Source organism: Penicillium waksmanii (assembly GCF_028829765.1).
Source record: "Penicillium waksmanii strain IBT 27052 chromosome Unknown utg000009l:1.0-4314994.0:1.0-4318279.0, whole genome shotgun sequence".
NCBI classification, from domain to species: Eukaryota; Fungi; Ascomycota; class Eurotiomycetes; order Eurotiales; family Aspergillaceae; genus Penicillium; species Penicillium waksmanii.
The window spans coordinates 641,493-655,232 of record NW_026643255.1 but is presented as its reverse complement, the minus strand read 5'-3'; the positions used below and the strand labels follow the sequence as shown (position 1 = coordinate 655,232).

General features: G+C 51.2%; 1 protein-coding gene across 1 annotated transcript; it reads right to left on the bottom strand.

Moving 5' to 3' along the window:
* Positions 1 to 266: 266 nt before the first annotated feature.
* On the bottom strand, positions 267 to 13,444 carry N7481_010603 (uncharacterized protein; the record flags this gene model as incomplete). Its single annotated transcript, XM_057269822.1, has 3 exons — positions 267 to 713; positions 789 to 13,096; positions 13,162 to 13,444. 3 exons carry the CDS (start codon positions 13,442 to 13,444, stop codon positions 267 to 269), a joined length of 13,038 nt encoding a protein of 4,345 aa, XP_057116996.1.
* Between the last annotated feature and the right edge of the window lie 296 nt (positions 13,445 to 13,740).

Below are 13,740 nucleotides of genomic sequence, written 5' to 3'. Positions count from 1 at the left end.
GGCATCTAGGGTAGAATCTCTGTACAAACAGCATTCATGATAAAATACATCTAAAATTCACAACAGAAATAAGAAGGGGAAAAAGCATCCGCCAGCGGTCTTTGGGGTATAGAATGCATGCAATCTCCCATGAAACCATAGTCTAGAGGTGAACCACCTCAACTCCACCCCTTGAAAAACAGGAAAACAAACAAAAAACAAACGACGACAAAGAAAAAGAAGGAGTGAGGAAGGAAGGAAGGAAGGAGAGGAGGGAGTCAGAATGGTTAATTATCAACCATCAGCTGCTCGCCCTCATCCAGAAGAGTGGTAACCCGAGACAAGTCCCCAATCATCTTACGGCCATGGCCGACCAACAACAACTTCTCGGCATTGGCAGGGAGACCCAGGTAAGTGGGCGGCTCACGCTCGGGCAGGTTGTTGACCCAGGCATTGAAATCACGCATGCTGGTGCTACTGGGCAGAACCAGAAGGTGATCCTTTTCAACGCCGGAGACCAGCTTGTACTCGTCCTCGAACGCGGCCGCGGTAATAAAGTTGTGCACCAGGCTCTCCAGTTGCTGATAGTCGCCAGCATCATCGATCTTGCCTCCGTACATCTCCGCAATGAGTGTACGAATCATCTCCCAGGGAAGTTTGTTGGGGGCAACGTTAGAACGGCCTTGGGCGACAGTGTCGACCCAGTGGTCAATGATATAAGCAGAGCATTCGTACTATTGAAGTAAGGAGTTAGCATTGCGTAAAAAGAAGAGAAAGGTAGAAACATAGATCAAAGGGTCGTTACTCACGTCGCTGTCATTGAATTCCCAGAAGCCCTTCCATCCCAGGCTAGGCGCGTAGCGGAGGCGTTCTTGGACCACGGCGTGGAGGAAGGAGAGCAAGATGTAAACACGAGCCTTCTCAACAGGAGCCTTGCTGGCACGATCGGACAGGGAAGATAGGGAGTCCTTCATATTGGCGCGCACACCAGCAGGCTGCTCGAACATCAAGACGCGCGAGGCACGGATCAGATTGACAGGGATCTTAGGACTAGATTCCATGGAAAGGAAAAGACGAAATTCCTTGTGAGGTTTGAGCGAATCCAATCTCTTTTCGAGACTCTGAAGCCAAGAAGGAGCGAGGTGAACGTTCTTGACGAGAACCCAGTTACCGGTCGCGGCAGCGTTGCTGATAGCCTTGTCGGCGCTCTCGAGACCTTCATTCGAACCCATGGCAATGTTGGCGCATGTTGCGTTCGTCCGTTGCACCAGGGCATCGACCTTGTAACTGGCATCGAAACCAGGGCTGGAGCTGAGGGAAATTGGCGTAGTAGCTGTGACTTGCTCGACGACATCCTGCAAGTCACCACTGCCCTCGAATAGCTCACGGCCAAACACAGCCTCGATAAAGCGCTCAGCGGTAGGAACAAATCGGTCCATCCGGCAAAGCTTGACAAGCAACAAGGATCGAAGAAGCTGGTCAAGGTGTGATGTGCCTTCATCCCAGATTACCGGAACGGCATTCTCTGCGAGCTCTTCGGTAAAGAAGCGATCCCACTGCTCTTCAGTAACATTGGCAATCTGTTCCTTGAATAGAGACATGCTGTTCAACCTGCTCATCACTTCGTCACGCGTGGTGCCAGTGCTTGAGAGATCGGCGTCTTCAACAGATTCGTCCAAGATGCGATCGAGGATGGTCCTATCCATTGGGAATGGTGTGGCCTGAGCAAGAAGAATTGCCAGCGTGATGCGGTCTTTCTGGACGAGACCGAGGGATGTGCGTTGGTAGGTGGTGATGAAGAGGTCTCGGATGATTATTTGCACGCGTGCAGAGTGGTCCTTCTCCTGTGCAAGACGCTTGTTCTGGTAGAGAACAGAGTTGAAAATGTCCACGAAGTATTGGAGAGAGAACTGGTAGAAGTGGTTGATGTGGTGAAGCTGCTCCAGAACCGCAAAGACAGCACTGCAGGCTCGGGCAATAATGCTGTATTGGTTGGTGACACTCTCCACCTCGGACATCACGCCTTCCGTCTCGGACATCTTCTTTGAGATTTCCCCGGCCTCCTTCTTGAGAGTCTCAAGAGTCTCGATGACATTGTCATCGTCGAGGATATTTCCACGAGACTCGTTCAGTGCCTGCAACAGACGCTTCTCAAGTTGACGAAGGTGAACCTTGAATTCACCTTGCATCTTGACAAGGTTGTTACGGCGCTCATCCACATCCGGTCGCTCGAACTTCAGAACGTCGTTCAATGATTGAGTCTGCAAGCTGCTCTGTGTGACCGTGAAGTTGACAAAGGTTGTCCTACTGCAAACATCAGGGGGGAATGTAGCAGACGGATCTCTGGTGGAAAGGAACAGCTTGAACGATGGCGAGAAGTCGATTTCTTGCTTTCCAAGTTGAATGAGGACACGTCCACCAGTCTTCTGGTACTCCTTGTTGAGAACATGGTTGAGAATCGGGTCCAGATGCTCCGCATCTTGGATGAGGATGGGGTTTCCGAAACGCAGGGCGCTCTCGAGTTGCTTGACAAAGGAATCATCCAAGAAGCTAGTGACAGTGAGCTTGCGGTCATTGCTCTCCTTCTGCAAAAATTCTGTGACCCGACCAGAGGGATCGACGATCAGGGGGTATCTGTTGAAGCGTTTCAAGACGATGGCATTTTCGGTGCAGAGATCGTCGACGGGGAGAGAGTGCTCTTGCCAAGTCAGGCGCTCGTCGGCATTGGACAGGTATTCTGTGATCGGGTTATGTGGCTTGAATTGGATGCCAGATTGACCCAGCTGGTGCACCCAATCATCAATCATCGCCTTACGGAACTGCTGATCGTAAAGACCAGCATAGGCCAGGAAAGCGGCCGCAATGAGGACGTCGCCAACAAGAGTGCTGATTTGAGTTTCGAATGACTTGCTGCCATCCTCCCAGCGCACTCGCTCAGATGCCAGACTGTCGAGCAAGCGCACACTTCGGTTGACCTTGAACTCAACCCGAGACATTTCGGTCTTGATCTCCTGGGTTTCGCTGATCAAGGAAGCGTATTCGGCCTTGTAGCCTGCAATACTGTTCTCGAGACTCGTGATGGTATTCTCAATGGCTTGAGCCTCGGCCTTGGTCTGAAGAGCCTGTTCCTCCAGTGTATCAACCTCCTCACGCAAAGGCCCAACGCGATCCAAAATTGCGGAGTAGTTGACCTGCGCTTCGACCCATTGAACCAGGGGACCGCATGCCTTACTGGCACGGTTCACTCGCTCGTAAGTGAATTCCTCCTTGGAGAGATACTCGTTCTGCATCTTGATGCGGTGGGAACGAGTCATCTGCTTCTCGTTGTTGTAATGAACGATACTAGCGATGAAGTCCTCCCTTCGAAGAATAGATCCGACAGCTTTCCAGTCACCAACAACCTTGTGACCGAGTAGAGTACAGACTGCCTCCATGGCGAGTCTGACACCAGCTGGGGGATTGCTCATTGATCGGACCTCAGTGAGGTGTTGACGCTTGATGCTGCTGACACTCTTCTGTGCTTCTATCACTGCAGGCTCCGCCCGAGCCAAATCTCCCAAAACGACTTCCTTTCGGGAAGCAACCTCCTTCTCCTGCTTCTCCAAAGCAGCTTGCACCTCCAGTGAAGTGTGCTTCCGCTGCTCTGCCTCCTGCTGGTCAGCAACCATACGCTGCAGTTTCTCGTTTGCCTCCGCATCCTTTCTCTCCAGCTGAGTCTTCTTCTGCGCCAGGCTGGCTCGCAAATCGCTGACCTTGTCCACAGTATCACGAAGTTTCTCCAGACCCACATTCAAGTGACGCTGTTGCTCCTCGAGATCCTCACGTTTCTCATTAAACAGCTTGACATATTGAGCAACAAAGTCAAGGTAGTGGCGAGGGGTGAGGAAAGTCACACGGCCTTGCTGCTTCTGCAAACGCTGGTTGAAGCGGTGAAGAGAGTGGTGAATGTACACCATAGAGTTGACCACCGTGTCGCGATGCGAAGCTGGCAATGAAAGTTCACGGTATGCCACTGGGATGCTATCAGGCGAGACGAAGTTGGGCTTGTCCAGATCGACCGACTGAGTAAGCTCAGAGCCGACCTGGAACAGTGCCTGATCAGACCAATCACCCATCCAGTTCAGGACACAACGATTGAACAGTGCGGGACTGGTGGCTGCCTTCGACGAGAGACCATCCTCGGGTGGATTCATAGTGAATACCACGTGCAGGTTCTTAACAATTTGCTGAGTGAACCACTTGTATAGCTCCTCTTGGGAGTCGAGGAGCAGACCTTGACGTTGAGCTCCCTCTCTGCAGGCTGTCATCAAGGAAGAGAACTCATCGCCCTCAAAGAGACCAGGCACCTCGGCGTTGGCAAGTAGCGTGTTCATGCGCTCCAAGAAACCAGAGTCCAGAACATTGGACTCGTCCATAATGAAACAAATCTTTTCGCCCTTGCAACCTGCCCGACGGAGTACACTTCTCAGGTCATCATCGAAATCTTCTGAAGAGTACTTTCCGTGGACCTTGATTTGGAAGACCCTCAATCCGTTCATCCATGCAACGAATCGGGACAATGTAGTCTTTCCACTGCCACTGACACCAATGAGAATGAGATGGCCCTGGGGCTGGCGGAAGACTCTGTCAATGCGGAGCGCGTGCTCGAGGACGTCATTGAACAGCACCAAGGGAACATCAACCTCCTCCTCGCAGAATGTTCTTAGACGAGCCTTGACGAAGTCACGTAGGCGTTCTTGTTCGACTGGGACATAGTTCTTGGATAGCCAGTTCGAAAACAAAATCGGACCCTTGAGCGCCTCCACGTCGTCAATATTTGGGAAGTGTTCCAATGCGATACGGCGAACAGCATCGGCGGTCCAAGCTCTTTCGTCTTCGTCGACTAGACGATCCTGGAAGAGACGCAGGGCTTCGTGGGCCCAGATTCGTACAAGACCTTCAACAGTCAAGGTTTCAAGCGGCTTGATGGCCTCGTAGAGACCACGAACCCAACGAGTAAGCTCACGAGGAGAGTACACATAGTGAGGCTGGATCTTGGGCGTGAATCTTGCCTGGGATTCGAGATAGAATTGAACCATGGCCTTGGTGAGGGCGTCGGAGAATCCACGAAGCAAGGGCAGAATCTTGAGAACCGCCGAGTTGAAAGTACCATAGATCTGGTTCAGCGAGATCTCACCCGGGTAATCAACCATGATCAGAGGAGCATGGCGCAGGAATCGCTCTCCCATTGGAGTACGGCCGGCATCAGTGGGAGGGTTGCAAGCACCGACAAACTGGATGCGGTCCAAGGTAACCCACGTCTTATCAGTGGTTCGCCAGAATCCATTCTGCTCAACAAGTTGACGCAAGAAGGAAATGGCTCGCTGGGTTCCGTAGCGATCAGGCGCGGGCAAGTTAATTTCGTCGCAGAAGATGACCAACCAACGACCAATTTGGTTGGGAGACATGACTACACCATTGAGTGTCTTCTTATATTCACAGTATTGCTCGAATGTCTTGATCAAAAGATCGGGAGTCGTAGCACTTGAGAAATTGAGGCCAACAACCTCCATGTTTGGCAACTTCCGCAGAGCAGCAAACAATGTCATAGTCTTACCAGAACCAGGAGGACCGCACAGTAGCAGTGGCTTATGCTCAGCAAGCCAAGAGTACAGGACATCCTCATGGCGGACAGTGTCCACAGTGGGGATAATGACGTCGGTTTGAGTGACAGAGTGAGTATTGATATCAATTGTAGGGACCTGGTCCTGCCAACTTGTCCACTCTGCCTTTGGAAGAGTCACATCGTAGTCAATGAGCGACGAGTCGCCATTTGGTGGAAGATCACTGGTTGACATTCCGGTGACGAATTGACCAAACGCCTTGCGATCCGTGAGGGGACAATCACCAGTGAATGACCAGACGAGGGTGAGCAAGAGCTTCTTGGAGATATAAGACTCGATTTGCTCGGGATCCAGAGGGAAGTCAACATGCTGGATGTTGTACTCCAGAACATTGCGACAGGCCTTGTTCAGCAAGCTAAACAAAGTGTTGAGGGCACGAATGTCTGTGAAGTCCATGATATGGTTGTATTTCTTCGCCTCCTCAAGGGCCTTGGGCACAAGATAGTCGCTTTCCAAGAGCTGCTTGAGAATGGTGGAAAGTGTTTCTTGTGTAGTTGTCGTTCGCACCGCGGCCAACCCAGCAGGAGCACTGTCGTCATCCAGGTCTTCGAAAGTTTTGGTTTTCAAACCCTCGACGTAGTTGGTAATCATCATCGCAGGAGTGACAGTATCGGCATTGAACCAGACCATACCGCAACGACTGACAGTGGCGAGTGTTGCGTACTTCAGAGTCTCAACTTCGAACATGATGCGAACATTTGGCGGGAGGTTCAGACGTTCACCGTTTGGCAAAGTCAGAAGTTTGTTGTCATCCAAAACACTGTTCAAGTTCTCAACCCATTCGGGGTCAACATCGCCATCGAAGACGATCCAGTGGCGCTTGCTATCTTCGCCACGAAGGTTGTCAACAATCTTGCGAAGAATACCAGTGAAAAGACCATCGGTCCACTCGCGAGTAGTGCTGTCTAGGTTACCGTAGAGAGCTTCCTTCGACATGACCTTTGAGTCGATGATATGAGAGACACCATCGATACCATCCACCTTTTGCATGGCCTCTAGAAGGATCTTCCAGGCAGTGGATTTACCAGCTCCTGACTTTCCAACCATCATGACACCATGATGAATGGTTTGGATCTGGTACAGCTGCAGAGCCTTGGTGACCCACATTTCGCTATCGACGTAGTGGTTTCCCTTGCCGGTAGCAATTTCACGGATCGCATTTGTGAGCTTCTCGTAATTCGCGGGCACATAATCGACGCTGGGGAAGTCCTCTGCCTGGATCTCGAGCATGCGTTCAACATCTTCTTGCACAAGCTTGGGTGCGATGGTTTCTCGCAAACTTTGGACGATGATTTGAGGCTCGACGATTTCATCTGGTCCTAATTCACCCCCGGAGTTGGCAACACGTGCACGCTTCAGACCACCGGAGCTAACAAGAACACTCTTCAAGGCACGAAGACCGAAATCATAATGGGCCTGCTTAGACAACTTAGATGCACAATGGTCGAAGAACGGAACTGTCTGCTTTGACAAAGGCTTCGCTTGCTTGAACCCCTGAGAGAAGAGCATGACTTCCGCAATGAGCTCCTTGTCGGGCTTGGACATAGCGACACTGCGGAACAGCTTCTTCAAGTTGTCCGGCAAGTTTGATCGGCCTGCGTAGCCAGGGTTCATGGTAATGAAGATACCAGTATTGGCATTGACAGCGAGGCGTCGTCCAACAAGCTCGATTTGACTGTTCTCGTCTTCGTCGCGCGTTCGGAGACCAATCTGGATATTTTGGATTTGCTGCGAGACAGCAGACAGGATACGCTCTTCAAGACGATTAAACTCATCGAAACAACCCCAGGCACCAACCTGGCAGATACCCAGGAAGATACGGCCCATGGCCTGGAAATCGAAAGTGTCGTCACAGCAGAACACAAGGGTGAAACGACCGAGCTGCAAACCAAGTGCCTTGACGGACTCGGTCTTTCCAGTTCCGGCTGGGCCGTAGGGAGAACCACCGAGTCTTTGGCAAAGCGCCTGGGTAAGTGTAAGGAAACAACGATCGGTAAGAGGAGTGCGAACAAGACGCTCTGGGACACCCAAGTACTCAAATCCGTAGTTGAGCTTCGCATTTGCCATGTAGACATACAGGCGCTGCAAGAAGTCACCCTCTGCTTTGTACACGTAGCGCATCTGCAGCAGCCATAGATGATGTGTGGGCGCGGTAGCATTGGACGCCATGAGCTTTGAGATGGTATCTCTCTGATGGACGAACTCAGTGATCATGTGTTCGCACTTCTTGCGAGCAATAGCATCAAGATCGCCAAGAACGGTGGCGGCCAGCAGCTCAAGAATCCTGACCTCGGCATCGTACAGGGCAGAGAGGTTCGTACCGCCTTCTTCCAGAGACTTCTGTACCGAGTTGGTCCATACTGCCTGGCTGGCAAGGACGACAATCTGGGCAGGGTAATTGGCGAGGAAATCGCTGAAGGCTGTACGATCTACCTCTGTTGCGTTGTAAAGTGTATCGAACTGCTCAACGGCTTCAGCGAGAAGTTCGGCGAGGGTCAACTTCATGTTGTTCTCCAACGCTGTGAGCCAGTCGTTGATTCTCGGAGTCTTGAGAAGGTTGACTTCCTTCTTCAGGCGAACCTCTTCGCCCTCCTTGGAGGTGAATCCAATGATATTGTTGTCGTCATCCATCAGGAGACCCGATAGACCAGCGAACATCTTCTTGAAATGTTTGGCAACTCGGAAGATATCATTGCTGTTACCAATGATCTCCAGCAAGTCCTCATCTCCAACGAAATAGAAACGAGGGAATGAAACACGCTCGCGCTCCAGATATTCACCAAGGGCCTTTTGGATTTTGTTAAGCAATTCTGCCAGACGCTCGAGGGACTTCTGGACGCCGTTGATGGCAAGAACTTCGAGGACAAAAGGAGATTTGTAGACCTTCTTCATAACAGCGAAGAATTCGGAATTGATGTTCTGGAAGCGGCTGGATTCGAGAGGTAGGAGATGTTTTATATCAGCGTTTCCGGTAAACACGCCTTCCAGGTAAACCCATTGTCTTTGCACGTCGATCCAAACATCGAAAAGGACGTGGACACGGTTCAATTTATCTTCCCAGGCGGCAGCTTCTTCCTCGAATTCTTTGTAATAGGGAGAGTTTCTCATGGCTTGTAAGGAGGACAAGTTCTCACTACACTTGGCAAATAGATCGTCGAAGCCACGGATGAGGCGGCACTTGTTCTGGTAGTTGACCAAATCCAGGGAGTAAGTTTGCCAAGTCTCTCGGACCTGCTTCAAGAATTCTTCCAATGCCATTTCACCAGTGGCCTGGGCAAGGATGCTTTTGATAATAGCATCGCTTGCTGTTAGTTGTAGATCCCAGACCCGGCCGAGAGTGAGATTGTTCAAGCCGGGTCGCTCTCCAGGTTTCAGAGCCTTGAAGATCTTTTCCCAATGTCTATCCTTGACAGCCTCGGACTTCAGATCGGACAGTGTGCTGTTGGCTTTCAACAGCCCTCGGAGGACGTTCTGGATGTGTTCAAACGCAGCATACTGTCTCATTCGGCTTGGCATCTCCTTGGTCATCTTGATCAGGCCATCCAAAGATTGACGGATCTTGCGGGGTTGGACGGAGGCCCACAAACTTTCACGGAGATCCTCGAGACTCTTCCAGATAGTTGCCAATGCAGCCCAGACTGACATGAAGTCTTGAACCTCCTCAAGGATAGCGGGGAGTGAGGATTCTGTGCTTGCAGGGAGATCGAGAGCCTCCTTGGCTTTGGAAACCATCTCGAATTCAGACTGGAGAGACTCCAGGCGAGACTGGAATGAGCTTAGGGTGCGAGAGGCTTCGTCGGGAGGAATGGTTCCGGAGACAGGCTTTTCATCATTCCACTGCCCAATGATTTCAGCAATCTTGTCGCCAATGACGCGGTCTTCAGCGGCAATCTTAGCACGGAGACCTTCGGTTTGGTCTTGAACGATCTTGCTCTTCCGAGTAAGAAGCTCATTGAGTGCGGCCCATTCACCATCAACATTCTCCACGTGAAGCCAATCACTAGGGAATTGGTATCGTTGCCGAGATAGTGTAGTTTGACCTTGGCGAAAAAGATCGACCTCGGGCTCCCACACGCGAGTCTTGCGCTTGCATTGTTGCACGATTGTGATAAACGACACAGCATGTGCGGTAGAAGAGGCTTCAAGGGTCTGCCCCTCCAGGTCACGGCGAGCAGACGCGATGTCCGAATGTACCTCTCGCATACGGCCACCGAGCTTGGCACCAAATTTCAGCAGGATCTCGTGTTGCCACTGATCGTACTTGGCATTGACCTTGGTTTGGACTTGCTCGTAGTCTATTCGGATGTTTCCGAATCCTCGGCTGACTTCAGAGGTGTCAAAAGTGGCCCGGCTCTTTCTGATTTCCTGGAGCAGCTGGAGCCATTGAGACAGGTCATCTCCCAGGATATCATATACCTGCTCGGATTGCAGATCCCACAGAGACTGGAATTGCAACCATTTGTCGACGTATTGTGAGACATCCTTCAATCTAGATTCAATAACTCCATAGACTTGGTTGAGTTCATCAGTGCAGAGTTGGGGGAGATCCGCAAAGCATGCCTCCGACTGACGAACGGCCTGAACATCGATCGAGATTTGGTATCGGGAAGCTTTAATCTTCTCGAGATTACAGATGACTCCGAGCCAGTTATCAAAGTGTTCAAACCAACTGGCACGGGCGAACTGCAGTGGAGGGTCGAGATGTAGAACCTGGTTCTTCATGGAAATCTCATGGAAAAGTTCGGGGAATTCAATTTTATAAATTGTAGCCTCCGGCTCGATGACAGCAAATTGTGACTGGAATGTACCTGCCTCCGGGTTGCGAGATACCTGGAAAGTGCTGATCCATTCGCGAACAGCACGATGAAGTCTCTCTTGGAAGATGGCCTGGATTTTCGCGTTTAATTCGGAGACCCAGAAGTCCAAGTTGACGTAATTCTCGAGATTGAGCTTATCCACGGCATTCTGGATGGTTTCGAGGCGTTGCTTGAATGCCGCAAAATCATAAGGGCAAGTCTTGAGCTCAAGGATAGATTTCTGAATGCTTTCATTGATGGATGACAGAACGGCTGTCTTGGACTGGAGAACGGATGCTGAGCCGGCGAACTCGCGAACAAACTGAACATGTTTGCTTTCTGTACGGTTTGGCATGGCGGTGTCGATGGCGCCATTGGCAAGCGCAGATTGTTTGACATGGAGTTCGTAAGAGTGAACGAATGACTCCCATCTAAGAGGGATACCCTTCGCGACCATAGCTTGTGAATCGTTGACATAGCCATTCAGGAGAATAGCAACATCAGACATCGAGGCGATAGTACGATTTGTCTGGAGAAGGGTCCGCACGCTCTCCATTAAACTGATCGCGTAGGGGTAGACACGCTTCGCTTCCTTAGAGATGTTGCTCACGGCATGAGGAACCTGGAAATTCAACCAAATGAGGTTTCGAACTTCTTTGAACAGGGCGATGATTTGGGCATCGAAGTTGACTGTTAGCTCCAGGGTGTTTCCAGCGGCGCGGTTGCGCACTATATTGAAAAGGCGGCCAGAAATCGTGATGTGTCGTCTCTGGACATCCCAGAGCCAAGACTCAAAGACCGGACGAGTGTCAAGCTTCTTGCGGAACAGACTGCTTTCGGCTTGCAGCTTCTCTCCTTCAGTATGCAAGTGCCAGTCCTCTCCTAGAACATTTTCAACCTTGCGCATGTAGCCGTCAAGCTGTCGCTCGATCTGTCTAGCCCATATGATGGCACCAGACACAGGCGGAAGATCACGCAATTGAGCCATCGCGTGTGCCTCGGAATGAGCATACTGGTGCTTGAAACGTTCATGGAGAGCTGAAATATCACGCTTGACATTCTCGATAAGCTGCGTTTGATATTCTCCAATCGCACCACGAATCTTAGGGCGAACGAGAAGAGCGTTGAATTTGGAGAAGACACGGAACATCTCGTTGGCATTCTTGGCGGTTGCAAGACGGTCGCGCAGGCGGGCAATGATAGAGTTTTCGACTCGAGATGTTCGCTCACTGTAGCCAATCTCTGCCTGTTCCCAGGTGCGAGCTCCTTCTGGGGAAACATCCAAAACATCAACATTCTTCAGGGCAGCATATGCCAGTGTAACCTCCTCCACGGCATCCACATCGCCAATTTCCTCAACAATGATAGCCTCGTCAGAGTCCACGCCAGCGCCGGTCTCTGCGGGCGACAAGTTCTTCGGCCCCAAAACGTTGATGATGGTTTTTTGGAGCTGCTCGTGGTTAACTCGGAAGGTATCAATGTACTTGAGACGTTCGCGAGTCTTGTCGTGTCGGGCATTGATTTTGATCGGGATGAACTTCTCATTTCTGCGTCTTGTTGATTCACGAGCGACGTTGGTGAATTCCTTAAGATTCTCGTCCCATGTCCGCCAGATAGCCTGGGTGATTTTCATCAGTGACCGAAACTCGCGGTAGTCGAGGTGGAGAACATCACGACCATTGATCAGGTCATGAATCTTCTTGTCTAGATCCCCAGAAATGGACTCGACAAGTGACAAAGCACGCTTGATGGGGTAAGGGCAGATCTTAAGCTTCTTGTTCAGGTGGGTGAAGATCAAGCCTAGTGACTCCTGCACTTTCTGCAGAGAGGTAGCAGAGAGAAGCTCGTCCAGGGGGAAATCACGCATAAGCTGATTGTACTTCTGGACCAGCTCAGAGGCGTCTTTCAGCCCAGTATCTGCCACGAAACTGAGAGTGGGCTGATATCGCTTTGCGTGGCGCAGAATATCCATAGTAAGTCGCACTCCGTCACTTGCTAGCTGTCCTTCAATTCCTTCCAGCGCAGATTCCATAGATAGCCAGAAGTTGACTTCTGGCGCGGCAGACTCTCCATCGGGATCCCGAGACATCTTGGTGATGGTCTGGATGGACCGAATCCAGCCGTTCACAGTGTTCTGAATACTATTCGTGAAAGCACTGCTGTCCAAGACGGACGCTGGGATCAGCTCCACTGTAGGTTTGATGCCCTTGGCTTCAGCCTCCTTCAGCGCAGCTTGGACGACTTCGTGAAGCGGAAGGTTCAATGCGGGAATCTCGACATTCTGTTGCAGGTGCATGAGACCCAGCTCCAACTCTGCAAACTTCTTCTTTGTGCCTGGAATTCCGGTCTTCGCTTCCGTGTCGCCTCTTGGCTTCGCTCCGGTGATCGTCTCTTGGTTGCGCGTATAGGCTTCGAAGTAGGGGCTGAGGCCGTGGTGGAGGAGCAGGTGCAGGATTTGATAGGGCGACATGGAAGCTCCTTGCTGTGACGGAGCGTTGTTGAGTGATGCCAGACCGGGTAAGTTCATCACTTGGATCTGCGATGCAATCGAGAGGGAGGGGTCGATAGAAGCAGGACGTTTGATGAAGGCGACAGAACCTACGGTGGTCGAGGCGGAGGATATCTCTGAGGAGAGGGTGTAGACATAATGCACTGACTCTATGAAATAGTACCGTTAGATATCATAGGTAGGCAGTATCAATGAACCTCGGGATCCGACTCACCTGAACCCTCAGCTTCGCCGTTTGTCTCCTCCGCGGCCGCGATATCCTTCTGCACATAAAGCGCAACTTGCGACTCGGAGGCAAAACGCGTGCATCTTTGCGCAGTTTCGTTGTATTTAGCAGCAGAGAGCAAGCTCCCCGCGCTTTCCAGCTCAGACTTCAGAGCGCCCAGTGTCACCTGAAGCACCTCTGTCAGGTACTGGATCACGGTACCCGAATCCACCACAGCAGTCGTGTCCGTTGTGGGCACGCCATTTGGCACGCCGGGGGTGGCGACCTCCATCTTTGTTTCAAACTCTATAGTGATAGGAGCTGAGAAATCATGGACGATTCAAAGAAGCGGAGCGCGATCGGAGCAGAAGATTAAATGTTAACGGGAGGTTGTCGCGTCGAGTGGGAGGGAGGGAAGATGGGGGCGAGCCGCGAAATAGAATAAAATAATGTAGATTACAAGGTAAAAGAAGAGAAAAACGGGTCGACAAGAAGTTGGCGGTGGTCGATAAAAAGACGCGGTGTGTTTGTCCTCTACACTCTCCAAAGTGTCCCAACTTCTTTGGATGGGCTCAGGGGAGATGCACC